We start from the raw sequence: 19637 nt of genomic DNA, 5'->3' as shown, positions 1-19637 counted from the left end.
CCCCCTTCAGAATCAGGTGAGCATTACCTCATCGCAGTCCCAAACTGTCCAAAGGAAGGGGGGATGGATGACTCGAGAGTCTGACAGATTCTTTTGTTGCTGCCTAGGCCAGCGTCCTTTGTTCCTGTGAGGCTTGGCTGGGTTTGTCCCATACATGCCCTGATGAGGTGTGAACTGCCTCTCTGCTCTTGGAGAGTTTTCGCTTGGGCTTATTTTAAGCCAAAACGACATATTTTTAGCCTTCACAACATGAAATTATAACCTCTAACATTACTCTAATATTGCTGTAACAACAATTACTATAACATCACTATGACCACAATGCTCAGTGCAGCATGAGCCTTCCGAAGACACCCGACATGACAAACTTTGCATTAGATATCACACAATCATAAGGATGAACATGGGGGTGTAGGGTGTTCCTACGAGGTACAGAACGTCACACCATGAAAATGATACATTTCTTCTGGGAGGATTAGATCCTCAATAGCTGAACACATCTTTAGCAAACTTGCGGCCAGAGGCGGCACAGGCCCTGGCCTTGCAGCCAAGCAAGTCAGTATGTACAGTTTTCCTCTGGTTGTCTTCTTAGGAAAAGGATATCCACAGCTACATGCTGAAATGGAACCTCAATCCAACATTTAAAATTCTAGTAATAAACCTGCCAGTTGAATCAGATCTAGTGAGGATCCACCTCTCTATCAAGTTTGGTGTAAATGGATAGTAGTTTCAAAGAGCTATAAGTCAAGAGTAACGCTGCCAACAACATATTTTAGTCACAGCCTAAACATTTGAGACTTATTCAACATTTATGAAAAATGTTTGGCCCTTTGTAAGCATTTTCTGAAATATATATACACATGTGAGTTTTTGTTAGAAAAGAACATCTCTGTAATGAGAAAGTATAACAAACACTCATATAAATACATATTTTAAAGAGAATTTTCTCCAGAAAAGTTCATGCAGATATCTTGAAAGCAGTTTTGAACTTGAAGGCAACCAGCCCGGGAACAGACACAATAGCATTGACTCAGGTGAACCATCATACAGAACAAGTAGCAAATTATGCATAGCAAATACTCATAGGGAAAAGATGTGGTGAGGAGGTCCCGAGCAATCAGAGTGGAATGAGTATAAACCATTTGTCAAATCATTTAAAATAAACACATTAGCACCTTCTGAATTTGCAGATTATTTGCAAATAGGAAAAGGGGCGAAACTAATCTCTTATTTCACATTCAAGTTAAGCTGGCTGACACAGAGGAAAAAATTCCAACAAAATTTCCTCCTATGTTCACTGAAATTTAAATACGCAGTATTTCATCGAATTCAAGCAAATATTTCACCCAGCTGAGTCTGCATCTAACCTTTCCCAGAAAACAGGCGAATGGCTGATGCAAATGTGCTGCAAGACTATGTGCCTTTACTTCCACTGCTTTCTTATTTTAGCTTTTCTTGTTAAGATTCAGATTTTAAAATTTCTCTTTCATATAAATATTATCTCCTGAAGCTTCAACTTGCTAGGACTCCCACTCGAGTGAATGTGAGATTGGGGTGCAGAGCCTCTGGTATGATTGGGTCCCTTTAAAGTGATACTGCATTCTTTAAAGTGACACTTCCAAATAGTTTAGGCAGAACTCTAGATTATGATTAAAGAAAGTGCTTGAGGTGATGGGGCAGGGAGATGTAAAAGAAGTGACGTGAACAGACATATGTTTATGTTTTCTTCTTTTCCTTTTTAAAAATTAATATGAAAAAATTCCTTTTCAATTTTTGGGTTGAAAACCATTCCCCTTCACTGATGGAAACTCCAACATGACAGCCTAGTGCTATGGTATGAAAAAGAGAAAGTGAAACTTGCTACAGGATGCATATTTCATTCATCAGACCACTTGAATTTCAATGTCCAAGCTCAGTGAAATGCACATTGAGAAAAGAATAAAGCTTGAATGGTGAAAAGGCAAACACATTTGAAAGTGACATTCCTTTATGTCAGTCGCTCTAACATATTTATTATCAACCACAAAAACAATCTTTCTGCACAACTCCCTTCCATGTCATTACACTACATCACTGGGAACTACTCAGAAGTGCCCGAGAAGTTAGCATGTTCACACCCTTCAACTGTATCTGTTCCTCGGGTGTTTCACAGCTGATATCAGTTTTTTAAGTAAACATCCCAGTTTCTGAGTGACCTCTGTCCATCCTCTGGTATTCCCTACACACATGGTTTTTCCTCTGTCATATTTCAAATGGCCAGGAAATTGTGTGAGATTAATAGAGACTTGTCTGGCCCCAATCTCTCATAGGAATTTTTTCCATGCTGATCAAATTTTAAGAGGTCCTTATAATGTTAGGTTGGAAGGAGGGAATGAGGCAGCCAGAGTATAGCAGGGTTTTCTGATTTTGAGTGCGACACCAGAGAGGGAAAGTTTTCCACCAGCTGGCAAAGTGAAGGAACAGCAGCTTTACACATCACTTCACTGCTGTTATCTGCAGAGTAGAGCAAAAAGAAGCTCTGCAGTAGTCCCCCCCCCACCCCCGCCCATCTGCCAAAATTCATTGTTATCACTTAAAAACATGGATAGTCTTACTGGTGTAACAGACATTCAGACCTGCCTAGCAGTGCTAACTACAGGAACTTGGGAGTAGACAGAGAGGTCCCTACTCTAACCTGTAACTGGATGACACTGTTAATCATCATACTCTTCTTACCCTTTAAATTTTTTTTAATCTAAAAGGGCAGGGGGGGCCTAAGGAAAGAAATGTAGGGATTCTTTAACATTAAAAAAGTTAATGACTGTGGTTTTGTTCTTCTAATGACTTGTTCGCTTCCACTAAATAAAAAGAAGGAAACTGAAAGTGAAAACCTCAAGCAGGAAAAACCTTGAAAAGTAGAAAGTGACAAAAGAAAAATCTTTTCCTACAGAATACTTAAATTCAGAGACAGGGGTCAAAAACACAAAAGTCTACGAAAGACCTTGAACAGGCACCAGTTGCTCAAGTTCTACACAAACACAGGGAATCTAAGACATCATCATGATCAGCAGGTGGTTGCTGCAGTGTTGCCTCATGCTGCTCCTCTCCAGTGAAATCTCATGTCTGGACTGTAACGGGATTTATGTTCTACAAGCCAGAATGACCAGCAAGAGTTTACAGCGTCTGTAGAAAATGGGTAGAAACTTTCCCTTCCAATGTCTAAATGAAATGACAGCTTTCAAGCCCAGAGGTATCCTCAAGATCCGACTATCCCAGCAAGAGAATGCCAAGGTAGCCATCCAGCAGATCCTCTAAGAGCTCTTCCATATCTTTAACAACAATCTCACCCAAACTTCCTGGAATGGGACTTCCATAAAGGACTTCCAAAATGGTCTTCACCAGCAGATTGAGAAACTGGGGACGTGTTAGAGTGCTGAGAAGGGAAAGGAGATAACCTATCCACGAAATGAGAACCTCCTGCTCACCAGCCTGAAGCTGAAGCAATACTTCCAGACAACAGATGATTTCCTGAAAGAAAAGCAATACAGCCGGTGTGCAAAAGCATCTGATTCCACAGCACCTCATCTCACGCCAGACACACTTCCACATGGCACAGGTAAGAGCCACATGCAGAGGGCTCTATTCCTGCATGCACAGGCGCGGACTTTCCATTGTGCCCGGGGCGGGTCTTGACCAGCACCAGCTGTAACCTAGGTCCCACCCCCTCTTCACCCCTTACCTCAAGGCCACAGCCCTGCCCCCACCCTACCCTCCCCAATCTTCATGCCCCATTCCGGCCCCTCCCCCTAATGTGTCACATCCTCGCTCCTCCCCCTTCCCCTCCAGCCTCCTGCATGCTGCGAAACAGCTCATGGTGGGGGGAGGGAGGGACGGAGGCGGAAGTGCGCTAGGGGGACTCCAGGGGGCGCGCGCGGGCTGCCTCCGCGTTCCGAAGGCGAATGCCGGAACGTTTGAGTCTCCATGGCAACGCGACGCTTCCCCTGCCGGACAGCAGCGCGCTGATCCGGGCGGAGAGGGCCAGGGCCGGGGCCGCGGCCGGCCTGAGAGCGGAGGCGGCGAGAACCCCCCGCAGCCCCCCAGCGCGCCCCGGCATGCCGCTGAAGGTGGTGGTGGAGCTGCAGATCCACGCGGTGAGGCGGGTGCAGGGGCCCGAACTAGCAAGGGCAGCGAGCGAGGGAGGGGCGGGAGAGCCGCTCCCCCCCCCTCCCCGCGCGCCCCCACCGCACAACCTTCCCAGCTGGGTACGCGCGGCCGCGCAGGGCCCCGACGTGCAGCACCACTCCGCTGCCCGGGCCACACGCTGCCCCTGCTGTCCCCACGGGCCGCGCGTGGGCTGCTGCTCCGTGTTATCCCAGCGGGGTCAGCGCTGTCGCCTCCCTTCGCGGGGGCACTGACAGGAAGCTGCGTGTTTAAAGGATTCTGTGCGGTAACTTGTAAAGAAACAATCAGTACTCTGTGAAGCACCACGAAATAAGGCCCTAATGGCTCTTACCTGGCCCTAGCCCTTCAGCCCTAGGGCACGCCCTGTTTTCATATAGGCTGTACACTGCCTATCCCGTGGGAACAATGGGAATTACACCGAAGGGGGAAAGGGGCTTAATGGTAAAGGTTAGGGCAATGTCAGGACTCAGTTCTACAACACTGTGTGCAATATTCATTGTGTAATAGTCTTTTTCAGGATTATTGTGTCAGTTCAGAGTCTGGCAAGAGCAGATAATAACCACCTTTTGTGTAGTGCTTTTCATCAGAGGCGAAATAGTTATTTTTAAATGTTTCTCTTATCTCTTAGCCTTTGAATTCCCTCTTCTGGCATCCGATTAAAATATTTTAGTTTCTGTTCAGTAAAATGTTAAAATCCATGATATTTCATCACCAAGGATACAGTTATTGAAAAAAGAAAGTCCCAAATATATGAAGTATAAAACCAGCAAATGCACAACATATTAACACTTTTTTAAATAAAAGGAACAAAACTAAAGAAAACATTCTGGGCCAGCTCACATAGGCCAGCAGTGGGTGTTTTTCTGCAATGTAGACGTACGCTTTTAGCCACTTTTGAAAATCCCACTCCAAAAACTCAATTCTGCCCTTAGTTATACAGCTGTAACTTCCACTGGTGTAACTGAAGATAGAACTGGACCCTAACTGCACCCTTGTCAACAGAGAAGCCCAGGGCACAGACATTGTACTACCTACTTGACCATAATGGTAGTCCCTGCAGATTGTGCAACAGGCGCATTGGTGGGACAGAGTGGGGAAGGCTGCCCTAAAAGAATTCTGATCACCATGATTGTTTTCTCTCTTTCATAAGGTCACTTGCCCTGGTGTGGTCCTGCCAGAGAAACATGACATTTACCTTAGTGTCTGCATCATGGGCCAATACAAGGAGACAGAATGCCTTCCTCCAATTTTCCCTCTCTTGTTTCATGAGAAGATGTGGTTTGAAAAGGTGATTCTCACTTATTACATGCTTTGGGCTTGATCCTCTACTGCCTTTCACCATGGATAGTAATTTACACTGTGCAAAGTGGGTGTAAAATGCTACCATCAGTGTACAGTTAGTAGAAGATTTTGATTTACTATAATTTTACACTTGCTTCCCATGCAAGGTAGCAAAGAATCAGATCTGTTTCATCTTTGACTGGGAACAGGTTCTAAAATTTAACACTTTGCTATCTGAATTTTTATTCATGGCAATAGCACTGGCGGTTGTGGATCACTGGTTAGACTGGAGTGTGCTCCAGGGAAACAATCCTATATAATCCTAGGAAGGACATTAGTGTGTTAGTTCTCTTGCTCGGGATTTATTTGGTTGCGATCCCATTTCTGTGGAAACAAAATAACATCTCTGCTGTGGGATGACTATCATCTGATTTTCATGATACTGGCAGGCATAGAATTAAAGATAATGACAGATGAATGCTTTAACCAACATTTTACATGCCATATTAAAATCTGAAATAACCAAGAACACAAGAATTCATCCTGAATTTCCTTGGGAGTAAATGGTTTGGCTAACTCTAAAATGTTCATAAAAGATTTTTAAAAATACTCTCTCTGCTGATTGGCTATGATATTGATGAATGGTGACGTATGCATGATGATGGTTTTTAAAAATGGTTTCAGCACAGTTTGGCTGTGGCAAGAAAACTTTGTTGAAATCACTACAGGTAACATAGTTTTAATACATAAGTAGACATTTTTTAAGAGTACAGAGCACATCTGTTACCATTATTCTTTCCCTAATGGCTCTTGCTCTGCTCTATTAGGAGAATCTCTGCTTTTTGCAAACAGCTTTCTGTGTGGCTCTGTTTTCACAAATAAATCTTTCCACATCTCTCATAAGATTCCACTTTCTAAGGAATACGATTAAATGCCTTTCACTTCCTAGGCCTGGAGTGACAGTTGAAGATTACTTGACAGTGAATTGAGCCTTGTCTTCACTAGGAAAAAAGGTGTGTTCTTACCTTGTGTTAGCTAATTCGCAATAATGAACATGACATAAAATCCTGTGAAGACAAGGGAGTTATAGTTTTAACAAGTGTTAGGTCAAGATAAATCCTAGGCTCCCACATAGTCTTTACTTTGACTGCTAACATGTATGAAAAATACAAATTGTCTTGTTTTTGCTAAGATACGACCTCATTTTTATTACTGTGTGTTAGCTTACATGACATTCAAGACCATACCTTTTTTCCTAGCGAAGATGCGCTCTTTGAGTTTCCTTTCTCCAAAAAGGCTGTCACTGAAGTACTGTCCTGCAAGCTTCAATATTATCAGAGGTAGAAAGATGTTGACAAATCGGGTGGAAAACAGAAAAAATCCTTAATCCTATCAGCATGGAGGGATGGGCTAAATGACCTCCTGAGGTCCCTTCCAGCCCTACATTTCTATGGTTCTGTGAAAAGCAACAAAAATTATTAAGGGCTGGGTTAAAAGATGAGTCAGTGGAGATATAGCTGACCACAGCTGCTTGAAAGAAGTAAAATACTAAGGGTTAAATCCTGGCCCTATTAAAGTCAATGGCAAAACTCAAATTGACTTCAAAGAGGTCACGATTTCACCCTAAGGCAGAGGAATCTCTTTTAGGGTGGACCAGCAAATTGTGGCTAGGAGTAATGGGATGAAATTAAGCCAAGTCAAATGTATTTATATTTATTTCATGTTCATAAAATATTCTGATTTTATGTATAGTCTTTAAAAATTACATAATAACAAATAGGATTGTCACCTTAGATTCTTGAACTCCTCTCTTGTCTATATAGGGCTTGTCCTGTGCTTCAAAGTGATGGCAGCCAGGGCACTGATGATGCTTTGTGGGTTGAGGCCCCTGGTTTGATCAAGAACCCTGTATTCTCAAAAAAACCTGTGCCCCCTTTACACTAGCTCTTCCACCATTGCTTCTCCTAGTATAGTAGAACTATACTAATGTTAGTGCAATAGTGGGAGATTTTCTGAAAAACTCTTTAGACTTACTTCTAAGTCTGACTCAGAGGCTACAGTGTGTGAAATTTCAGGTTTAAACAAGTAAGATTTTCAAGACTTTAACAACTTTTTAAACAAATTGTTACAGTACTTTACAGCTGAGATTAATAAACATGTAACACGCAGTAAAATATATAGTATTTTCACAGGTTTGTTTGTTTGTTTGCTTAATGACAGCACAGCATGGCTTAGGGAAATATTTGTTGAATATATAAAAAATGTTCATATAAATGCTAGATTATAAAAATGCCCTTTGTATTATAAAGAACAAATATACTCTGTATTACTTTCCTGTAGGTATTTGAAAGTGCTGTAGACCCTGCTGCTGTAACAGAGATGCTTGAAAGTAAGTATAATTTAAAGAATATTCAGAATGCATGTATAACTGAAGACAGTGTAGTGGCATCAGATCTATCTAGCTATCTATCTATCCTTATTTTTTATTGTTGTGCTACAGGAATATTTTGAATATATCATAATTTTTCAGCCACCTTGACATCATTTATTTGTCTTCTTTTAGGCAATATAACAACGTTTGGATTACTTCAACTAGTATCTTCAGGTAATGGGCTAGTAAATATTTTACAAAATAGCGGTTAATTAGACATTACAAGGAGCATTCCAGTGGGTGTTAACTTTGAGCCTTGCCTCCCGACTTTCTTCCTCTCTCCCAGGGGCCTTCAAACATCTGCTGTCCCACCCCAGCCCCGACTCTGCATATGCTTTGATCATCTATCAGTGAAAATAAGATACATTTTCTGACTAGTGACCTACTGGTTGATTTGTTAGAAATATTCAAATTTTTCTAATTTCTTTCCCCTAATTTTCTCTTCTCTTTCACTGTTATTGTTCACCAATGATATTTAAATGTAACGTGAATAATAATTTAGAGTTTCCATTTAGCAGATATTAGCACTGGCACAATAACAACTTTTTATTGTGCTTTTTATAAGTTAGAAAAATCAAGTGGACACAGGGTGGCAGAATAATCCTGCTCTTTAAGGTAATCAAATATGGAACATTTGTATGTAGGGTAAAATCACTGGCAGTCTTCATTACTAAAATATAGGTAGTGCTCTACCACTAATATAATATATTTTATGCATTTTTATGTTACCGGTTGCTGTGTTAGGAATACTCAAATTACTTTAATTTCTTTTTCCACATTTTCTCATCTCTGTCACCATTGTTGTTCATCGATGATATGTAAATGTAACATGAATAATAATGTAGAGCTCCATTTGCCATGATTTCAAGTTTCAGAGTTAAGCTGTTTTTTGTTGTAGCCCTGCAAAAATATGTAGTTAGATTTTTTTTTTACAATGGGGAAGTTTGTATATTTTTCACTCTTCCTTCACTCAAAAAATGGCTGAAGGGACTTTGCTCAACTTTTAAAAATCCAAATGTAATGCTTGTTAGTGAAACCAGAACTGACTCCAGTTTGTCTTGTATCAGGGTCAGCACCAGTGCAGTGAAACTGATTGCTGCCATGTTTCTATTTTCTAGTGTAAGCAAGGCCCAAGAGGGAGCTCTAGAGAGCCCCTAAAAATGACCCAGCTATAAAGGATCAAGCTGAGAAGGATTAAGAATCTTGCTTTCTTTATTACCTTTTACTGAAGTTTTCTTTCTTTTTGACTTTTAGTTGTGCCACCATCAGAGCTGCAGGCTCTAATATACCATTGCTACAATATGCAGTATCTTTCATAAGGATAAACTGCAGCGTATCCCTCACCCTAAATTTTAAACAAAAATAGTTGATGATTTTCATATGACGCGATACATCTCTCTGTGTTTTTCCCAAAGCTTCACCAAGTTCCCTGAGAAGCCTGATTGCACATTCTGCAGGGTGAGAACTGGCAGCTGCTCATTAGACAGAAGTAAAGGCCAGATTTTCAAAACTTGCACAGTACCCGGTAGCTCCCAGTGCGGTCATTCAAAACGTTGAACACTTTGAAAATTTTACTATTTCATTTATGTGCCGACTTATGAGTTAAGGTCTTTGAAAATCTGTCCCAAAGCCTTTTATCAAAACCAATAGGCCATACATTGTCTTTGGAGAAAAGTCTGAAGTTTAAGGTGTTTTAGTTCAAAGGTTGTCTAAGGGTATGTCTCCACTGCAATTAAAAACGTGAGGCTGGTCCATGCCATTTGACTTGGGCTTGTAGGGCTCGGACTAAGGGGCTGCTTAATGGTAGTGTAGATGTTTGGGATCGGGCTGGAACTCAGACTCTAGGACCATTGCAAGGTGGGAGAGCCTCAGACTGAGTCTGAATGGCCAACAGCCCCTGAGCCTGAGCCCTCGTGATCCCACGTCAGCTGGCATGGGCCAGTCACAGGTGTCTAACTGCAGTATAGACATATACCCTAGGTGGATAAGGTTTTGTCTTTAGTCTCATTATGAGTGGGCCAGGGTCCTTGTATCTGAATGTCACAGAACCCATTCAAGCAGGAGAGTAGCAGCTTTTGTGGCAGGCATTCAGAACATGTTCTTATGAGAAATTTGCAGGGCTTTTACTTGGGGTTCATGAGCTGGTATTTGCTTGACACTGCAGCAAAGTTAGATTTCAGGAAGGCTGTGCCTCAGTCAAAGTTTAGCAAATGGTGTGTCACAGTCCATCTCCTTGTTAGTCTGCTATCCTGGGGAAGCAATGTGATGAAGGAGAAAAACGAGTTGCTTACCAAAGTGACCTTTGTCTCTGAATATATACCTTATATAATGCCACACTGACCCGCTCTCTGCCCCTCTGCTTCAGAGCTCAATGTCATGGGCTTCTAGAAATAGAGAAGAACAACAGGATGGTTAGAAAGATGGGGATATTTATACTCTAAGTCAGGGGAATGCTGGACTCAGCAGTACTCAAAAAGGTTCCATGGTTGGGTGGCTGGGTGTGTGACTCCTGCAGTGTGGCTGTCTGGAGGGAGTACATTCAAAGAACAAAAGTTACTTCGGTAAGTAACCCCTATTCTTTTTCCTGTCATCGCTTTGTGATGAAGTAGTATCTTTTATTGGACCAACTTCTTCTGGTGAAAGGGTCAAGCTTTCAAGCTACACAGCGCTCTTCTTTAGATCTGAAGCAGGTAACCAAGTGTCCAAGATAAACACAAAGTGGGGCAGGTTGTTAAGCGGGAGGGGTACACACATGCTATAGGAGCCCCTTAAAATGAAGTGGGCCAGAAAGGATTAGTTTGTTAAGCATAAAGAGACCGCAGCATGTGTGAACCCTTTATGCTTAACAGTCTAACCTTCTATTGCCCACTTATGCTTAACAGTCTGCCCCACCTTGTGTTAAGCTCAGATGCTCTGGTTACCAGCTTCAGACCACAGGAGTTCAGTATAGCTCGAAAGCTTGTCCTTTCCACCAACAGAAGTTGGTCCAATAAAAGATATTGCCTCTCCCACCTTGTCTTTCTCATATCCTGGGATCGACAGGGCTACAACAACACTGCAAATCACTTTATGACGACAGCTATACTGAACAAACATAAGAATGTAAATATGATTTTTATAAGCACATTACAAACATGTCTTGTTTGATTTTATTTAAATAGACAATTAATTAGGTGAATTAGTAGTTTGTACAGTGCTTCAGAAAAGTAAAGCTCTCTCTAAATGCTAATGAGCTAAATCCTAGTGTTACAAGGATATTGAGAAAACTCCCAGTGTACATCTGTGGGATCAGGATTTGGCCCTGTATGGATAGACAGATATATGGATAGACTCTGCATATTCTGGAAGGGCCATGCTGTGTAAAGGCAGACTCTTGAATGCTTTCTTCTCCTAATCACATCAGTGAGATTGATGGTGCTCTGCTCCCCTAAACTTGGGCCCTAATAAAGGAAAAGCAAAGGACAGATTTTGAATTTGGTGTGCTCTCTGAAGTTGCACTGCTTTGGAAATTCCCCACAATACATGTGGATTGTATGTCTCTGAGGTTATGCAGTCATTCCGATCCCAAAATAGTTTGGGGTACCGGTGACAAACTGTGTGTAAAAGATGGCATCAAGCTCCAGTGTTGCTGTGCTAAGCCTAATCTTTCATTACAGATGGAGGTGTAAATGGACTCTCTCCCTTCTGCCTCCTTCATTTCACTTTCAAGATAGAGACATTAATCAGAAGCAGAGTAGACAGCGCAATGGAAATGAGACTAACAAGTCATTTGATTTAAAAGCAGTTATTTTCTCAGTCCCTGAGACTAAAAGTTTGACCTTACTGGAGCCTTTCTCACAAATTAAAAATGAGCACACAGCAGAACAGAGAGTGTTCACTGATTATCAGTGTTTCTGTTGTTTTCATTACACTGGCTGCTCAGGGCCCAAACTGAGGGTCCCCCAGTTACCATTTGGAGCTGGGCAATATACCAAAGAGGAGCAAGGTGCCGCTGTCTTGAAAGCTTCTTACATCGAGCCCCAAAGGGCTTGTGCGCCTCTTCATACAGATCTCAAAGCAGATCTACAGGGGATACCACCCTTTGTGGATTCCCTGTGACACTCCTGCTGGAGCACACCTATCCCAAAGACCTCCTGTACTTCTGACTGAGTCATTCCTGATGTGGAAAGAGGGACAGGTCTCTTGGTGAGCCAGGTAGGGCTTGCACACTCTGCGAAGGGCTTGCTATAGAATGTGTGACTTCTAAAAAAATATTAACCATCTTGGAACCAGTTCTTCCTTTTTTCACTCTTTCAGTGGGAGACTATCTCGCTTTTTATGAAGAGAATACTCGAGATTTTCTCTTCCCAGAGCCCAAGCTGACTCCTGTGTATCCTGGTGTGGAGAGAGAGTTACTAATGAAAACGTCTCCTAGTTTCCCAGTAAGTTGTCTCCAAATGAGTGTTTGCCATGGGTAGCTGAAAAGAATAAAGTGGGAGAGGTCTGGCCCAGCTGGCTAGTGTAACAGGGCATGCTACTTTGTGAGGATCTCAGTCTGAGACATGAATTTGTACGGCTCTTGAACAGAGAGACATGCTCAAGTACCTTGTCTGGCTCTGTAGTGTCCTGAAAAAAGTACAAGGCATCAATTGACTGAAGATTAAATCTACTAGCCAGAGGCCAATGTAAAAGATGGGTGAAGGGTCTCAGCCGCAAAGCTCCCATCCTCAGCTGCTGTGAAAGGGCAGGGTGTTGGGTAAATTTCCAGGGCACTGCTCATTGACTGTGTTTGGGGGCACTGTCTTTCCTAGCCATTTATACACACGCACACACATACGTACATGCACGTACACACACATGCTAACACACACACACACACTCTCTTTCTCTCTCTCTCTTCCTTAGTTTACTCTTCTCCAAATCATCTTTTTTTGGGGGTCTTCTGTCCTTGTAAATATGTCCAGTGCCTGTCTTTCCTGATGCTCTTAACTTTCTGAAGCAGAAACAGAAGAATAAAACTGACAGAATTCTCAGCAGTTTCACTGAGGCTGATTGGATTATGCAGTAGAAGCAATAAAATTGACCAAGGTTTTGTTCATTTCATTCCGTTACTGCTTGGGAAAGCTATGAGCTGCAATATTCTGCTGGAGCAGTCTTCCTGCAGACTCAAAACTACATTGGTTCACATTTAGAAAATTATTTTCAATATCATAAGGGCTAGGTATGTAATTATTTTTAAATAAAACATTAAATTCTGTATAAATTGCTGGCTTAGGTTTGCACATATCAGGAAAATTTTTCTACTCACCAGGCAAGTTCTGCCTAATACAGAGAGAGTTTAATGGCACCATATAAATATATAACACCTGAGTTACTGGTGTACATTTAGTCCAGTTTTCTTTGATGAGAATGGAATATTATAAAACAATGTAATTAATATCAGCGACGTGTGTGTTAGGTAGGTCAAGGGCAGATTATCTGGAGATGATCATGTTGAGTATTTTGATGTGGTGTTGAAAATCTGAATATTTTATTAGCTTGCCACAGTAATGAGAGAAGAATAATTTCTCAATGTTAAGGCAGTCAGTGTTTCAGGTAACCAGCCTGTGAATGGCTTTATTAACCTCAGCTTCCTGATGTTTCCTGTAATTAAGATGAAAGAAAGTAAATTACCATTGCCTTGATTGAGAGTTTAAATTCATATACACATTTACTTCATGATGTTCTGTTCTTTCTGTCATTCTGATTGTCTGTTGAGAGAGTCAAAAGTGACATCTACTTCAATCATGCAATTCAGTAAAACAAGTCTAATTCTGCTCACCTATTTTCTACTAACCAACCTGCCTATGCACATCCTGATATTTTTCACAGGGGAGAAAGGGTCAAACTATGATCCACTCTAAAATCCTGGTAATTTAGCTAACTCATCACTTAGAATATTAACAATACCCACTATTGCAGCAGATTCTCTTTTTCATTATATCATTACTGTCTCAGTTAGTAAGTCTACTGGTACTGATGTTGTACGGCTGCCCTTCAGATCTTCTCAACTGCCCTGTAGGACTAGTGCTGGAACTTCATTTATAAAGAAGTATTTGGACTGCAAGGATTGAATGTGTAAAAAGAGCCCATTGCATTTCTTCATGCTAAGATTTCAATGTGGGCAAAAAATAGAAGGCAGCATTAGATTTAATTATCTAAAGTGGAGCTCCAGTAATACTAGCTAAGATTACAGAAGCTAATAGCTAGGTTTTGATTAATGTTGTCTTATTAAGACTAATTCTGTTAATTATTATAATACATTACTATATTCTTGATACCACATTCATCTCTTTTGTTGTCATCCTTAATTTTTTCAGTGTTCTAGTCCATGTGACATTCTAGGTTTATCTAACTACTCTTATTTGGTGTCTGCCATGTCTGATTGTTTCTGTTAACAATGTATACATTTTTCAGTTTAGCTATCTTGATTTTCCAGGTCCAGTCTTGTGCTGTTTATAATTTTCTGCAGAGTACATTGCATTCTTACTATAATTGTGACATTATTTACTGCAATAGTCTAGATTTTCACTGTTATATTCATGACTTACTACTAACACAGTGGCCTTCTCTCACTCCCATTTATATTTTTGACAGGATGGTTTGATGACTTACAAAACTGGATGAGTAAACCCTTTGTGTCCTAGCAAAGCAAAAGTCAAAAGTCAAATGTACTGCGCTGGGCTCTCCAAATTTTCGGTCACATTGCTAAGTCCCATATTATGATCCTGACTGACTGAAAGTCTCAGTTCATAATTTGAGTCTATTTTTGTACATTATTTGAATTTTATATTGATACTATATGTTACCTAAGGGATCAACCTGCAGGCTGACTCATGTGAACACTTCACTCATATGAGCAACCACATTAAAATAACTGCAGCCACTAATATGAGTAAGGCATGCAGGATTGGGCCCTGAATGTGCCCTTTCCTTCCTTTACTGCATTTCATGTGATCCATCTTCATAGGAATTTGTGTGGCCAGGTGGACTTTCTCGGAACAGAATCTCTGGAGCCTGGGATTTTGATCTCATGCTGTTGTTACATTGCTGTAAATCCATTGAGTTCACCACATTTACTCCTGATTTACAGCATTGTAAGTGAGAGCAGAATCATGTCCACTCTGCATTTAATCCAGTTGACCCCCTTTGTGAGGTTTGGATTTACTGACAACTGAAATATCAAGAAGTAAAAGTAAGCATCTTCCTAAGTGTAGCTGTTCCTAGGATTTCCCTACAGAGATCTCTCTGTCCTAAACCCAGGCTCCCTATGCTCAAAGCCTCTGTCACCTCCTTCAGATATAGTGTAGGGTTAATGAGCCACATCTGCCACAATGACTTAGCAGGAATCAAGCAGCATCTCCCTGAGGGGTCCACCGTCTGCCAACGGGGTGAATCAACAGAAGAACCTTGCCACCACATTACAGTTTTATACTCCTAGACTGTCAGACTGTGTAATAAAGAAAAATACCTGTTTTTCAATGCTTTTACAGTTGACATAAAGCGTTTGTAATATTTAGAGATTAAATGCAGTAAAGCTAGGCTAGTGCAGCGTTAAGGTTGCACAGTTAAACCCTCAAATCTGGAAGTGCAAAACTTAAGTCCAAACATGCAACCTTAAAAACTGTTCTACTGTGGAAGTGAGCTGTAGCTCACGAAAGCTCATGCTCAAATAAATTGGTTAGTCTCTAAGGTGCCACAAGTCCCCCTTTTCTTACTGTGGAAAGTGACTCTGTAAAACACTAGTTTTTTAGGATTCCAGTTTATTGTCTTGAAATTAATTACATCTTCAGTGTCCTCCTGTTGGGCAAAAATTCTAGTCACTTGTCCACTGGTACCTAAGAATTCAGCTCTGGCTTTTCAATTAAAAAGTGGTTGATCCAGTTGTGGGACTGTATCTCTTTCTCTTAAGTAAATTAAAGTTAAATACTGTTGTTGCTGTGGTTGTCTAAGACATTTCTCTGCATTCTGCTTGTTCAGTTTTATGCTGCTGTGACCAGGTGTCCCATTTTTATTCTCTTATTTTCAGTGTGTCTGACTCTCACTTGGTGTCATGTGTTTTATTTGTCCCTCCTTTAACATAAATGTAAATGCCACTGCCTCCAACAGTCTGAGACAATGAATCAGAACTGAGCGTATGTAACAATTCATTTAGAAACTGAGAAGAAAATTCTAATAATCAATAATATTAAGTGAAGTGTCCAAGTGGACTTCTAGAAATCTAGATCTGACAGTAGGGCCTGATCCAAAGCCCACTGAAATAAATGGAAACACCTTGACATCAGAAGCTTTGGATCAGGCTATACAGAGTAGGACAAGTGAAGTGCTCCCTTAGTGCTACTTTTTATAACTGTGACTGAATCTGTAAATGTTCCCTGTCAAGCCAGAACAGAATAGCCTGATGGGACTGGAAGGTCTTCTTCTCTTGAGTCATTTACATGTTTCTACATCAAGTCTTGGCATGTGCTTTGTTGCCTATATGTGCCTGGGCTTGTTTAGTTCAATTAAATTCATACAAAGACCCATGTTCTCCCACTGTAATGCAACTGAACAATGAAAATGGTATTTCCATCAAGGTCAATATGTCCTGAAAGCAGGTGGCCTGGTGATTAAAAGCTTTGTTAAATGTTCCTGCACTCTGTCATTTGTTGCAAATTTCATAGTATTTAAATGTAATTTTAGAGACAACAACTGACAACAACTCTCCTTTCCCTCCTCACTCAGCACCTGGGTAAAGTGGCCTAGCAGATAGTCAGTTAGTACATTGTCATAATGGGTTGATTCTTCTTTAGTCACTAAGCCACTATGTGGAGTAAAAGCACTGAAACAATATGAATGCTGATTTCTATAGCCTGGTGAGGCTGCTGGCAACCAAATATTCAATAGCAGCTTCAAGCAGATACATTTGATTTTTCTGCAGTGTTGGCAACACAGTCCCAGAAGTTCTTGCCCCTTCAAATTTGCTACCCTAAAGGAGTTCAAAATAGTTTTCAGTTGGCCGTTAGTAGCAAGTGTCGTTGACCGGAGATTGAACCCAAGAATAAAATGTGCCTGAATGCATCTTGTAATCAAGGAAGCCGCTCACTGTGCTAACTTGATTATCTGGTTGTTAATTTTGTTGTTCTGATCCAGCTAAAGTCGTTGTAGTTAAGCTAAAAGTCATGACGGGCTGAATGGATTTGGGGAGACATAACATAACTCAGTTTTGAAACCGACTAGATTGGAAGTTGAATGTCTCCCTCTAGGGCTAAATTGTGCCTCTTAGAGGTGAGAGTGATGTGAGGGAGGGGGAGAACTTTTGGAGAAGTGTGGTGAGCAGCAGAACTTGCTGCTACACATTTAGGCTCTGACTACACTACAGAGCTTACAGCGGTGCTTACAGAGGTGCAGATGCTCTAAGCCAATGAGAGAGTGCTCTCCCGTCAACTTAATTACTCCAGCCCCCATCTGCGACGGTAGCGCTGTCCACACCAATGGTTAGGTCCGTGTAACTTATGTCGCTCAGGGGAGTGGCTTATTCACACCCCTGAGTGACATTAGTTATACCGACATAAGTGGTAGTGCGTAGAAGTCCTCATAAAGGTATAGCCAGTGCTTCCCACACAGGTCCCTTGCTTTCAATTGCTGCCTGTCCACAGGATAGGGCCCTGACCTGCCTTTCTCCTGTGCAGATGCACTTTCTCTAGGGCTTTGAGCCTAGCAGGCACTGCTAGCTGGTACTACCCTTACACTTTCTAATACCTTCAGAAAGTTTATGGCTTCCTGCTCCCTCTCTCGCCATCTCAGTGCACAAATGGAGGAGCAGGTATAATTTGGTCCTTAATGTTTGTACAGTTACCGTGACTTCATAGTTACTGCTTTTAAAGAAATCGGAACTACATTAAATGCAAATTCCAAAGTGATTACAAGTTAACAGGTTGTGTTTGTTAATTACAGATTATAATTGTCTTTCTGCAATATTTGTCACCCTTTCACCTGCCTTGAAAGGAAAACTGAAATATAGATTCCGTTTTCACAGTTGTTTGGAGGGTGTAGTTTGGAGTATGAAGGGCCCTTTAGGAAGACTGGTGTTAGTAAATACAGCTGTTAAACAAACAGGAAAGAGCTGCCTGCCTCCTCAAATCTATAAAAAGAATTATTCTCCCATTTCATCCCAGCTCTTGCTCTTTGAGGAATGGGATATCTCTCTGGGATTGTGTTAATGTCTTACATATTTTTCTACATTGTTGGCCTCAACCATCATCTTTCCCCACTTTGCAAAGATTAGGTCCATAAAGAGGGTCCGTTGCCTCCCTGCTCAATATCGTGTTACCTGAATATGCAATCTAAGAGCACTTTGCTTCTTTTTTCTGCCATATTACATTGCAAGTTCATTCTCATTTTGCTGTCTGCTATTACCCCTTTTTGGTTTTAGTGTTTCCTCTAGTCACTTCTGATTCTGAAATAAAGATTAAGAAGCTTGAGGAAATGTTACTGAATTAGAGGTGCTGTTGCTCATCTCTGTAAAGCTGTAACACCTGCACCATGACATTTTTAGTGATTTCACCTCTTTATTATTTTTAAGGGAATTGCACCAAAAATTGAGTTTTCCACAAGAACAACCATTACTGAGCTTCCACTTCAAAACAGAAAGCAGTTTTATGTAAGTATTTTAATTAAAGCACACAAACATGGACAGAAACATCAATGTTTGATCTAATCTGTCACAGTGCACCCGTCACCGTTGCATTTAAGTACCTCAGACAGAAATAAGAATCACACCGATTCTGCACTGAAAGGCAAAATCTCTTTATTCTTCTCTCAGTTCACCTGCTATGACAAGGGTCTCATTACTTGGTGATTGTTGTCAGGAGGATGTTGCTGATTATTCTGGAAAAGGGCAACACAAAAAATGGGGCTTGCATTGTCTCCTAAAAGAGGCTAGACTTGGGGTGATCATGATCTCTGGTGGGAAGGATTTCCCTGACCCATGGGCCTTTACTGAGAATGGTTTGCTTCTGGCTGTGAGTGTTTCATTTTTGCATGCTGTTGGTTGCTGTTTCTTCTGCTTGCTTCGCCCCCATCCCCCCCAACATAGCTTCAGTTTTCTCTGGATTGTGCTATAACTAACTAGCCAAGACACAATCTCCAGTGTCATTGTTCCTCTGCACCAGCAGGGTTAAGTACATTACCAGATAATTATTCTTTATGGTCCAAATTTTGCAGTCCTTTCTGGAACAAAGTTCTCACTGAAGTCAAGGGAGTTTTTTCAATTAAAGGTTGCAGAATTTGGCTCATTCAGAATTACTGCTTCTTTGGAGCCAAATGCTCATGTCCTTACTCAAGCAAGGTCTCATTGAAGTCATGACCTCGGGATTTTGATTTTGGGTCTCAATCCTTTGAGCTGCTGAATGCTTCTTTAGAGATGCTCTTAACTCCAGTTGAATTCAGTAGAAGTTGGGATTACTGAGCACCACACAGAGGGCAATCAACATTTCACAGGATCAAGCCCTAGATGAGAAATTGTCAAACAAAGGTAAAATGGATAAAAAAGATAGGCATGAGTCCCTGCTCCCTTCTTTCTGTTATTGACTTTCTGTCACTTCTCAGCACAGTCACAGATTCCCCAGTTTTAATTTGTAGCCACATAGAGCCATAGTCTGCTCTCAGATGTGTAGGAGCCTCTTGTTGACTTTAAACCCTGCTCAGCTGGTTGTCTTTTACAGAGAGATCTGCAAATAGCTTGTCCATGTTTCTGCTTGGATAA

At 41.2% G+C, this 19637-nt stretch overlaps 1 protein-coding gene and 1 pseudogene across 4 annotated transcripts in view; both read left to right on the top strand.

Moving 5' to 3' along the window:
* The first annotated feature begins 3039 nt into the window (after positions 1-3039).
* On the top strand, positions 3040-3672 carry LOC140911953 (interferon beta-like; annotated as a pseudogene).
* Positions 3673-3902: 230 nt separating this feature from the next.
* The window catches only part of SPATA6L (spermatogenesis associated 6 like), a 146895-nt gene continuing 131160 nt past the window's right edge, over positions 3903-19637 (top strand). For 3 of the 4 annotated variants that reach the window (XM_073345248.1, XM_073345249.1, XM_073345250.1), the window contains exons 1-6: positions 3914-4130; positions 5312-5449; positions 7783-7831; positions 8006-8047; positions 12170-12294; positions 18456-18533. In XM_073345248.1, coding sequence (XP_073201349.1) covers positions 3939-4130; positions 5312-5449; positions 7783-7831; positions 8006-8047; positions 12170-12294; positions 18456-18533 — 624 coding nt within the window. In that variant the 5' untranslated portion in view covers positions 3914-3938. Of the gene's footprint in view, positions 4131-5311; positions 5450-7782; positions 7832-8005; positions 8048-12169; positions 12295-18455; positions 18534-19637 lie in introns of all 4 variants that reach the window. The other variant, XM_073345251.1, reaches the window with a different exon arrangement.

This window comes from Lepidochelys kempii, chromosome 5 (assembly GCF_965140265.1).
Source record: "Lepidochelys kempii isolate rLepKem1 chromosome 5, rLepKem1.hap2, whole genome shotgun sequence".
Classification (NCBI taxonomy): Eukaryota; Metazoa; Chordata; order Testudines; family Cheloniidae; genus Lepidochelys; species Lepidochelys kempii.
The sequence above is the reverse complement of the archived record's forward strand: the minus strand, read 5'-3'. Positions and strand labels throughout refer to the sequence as shown.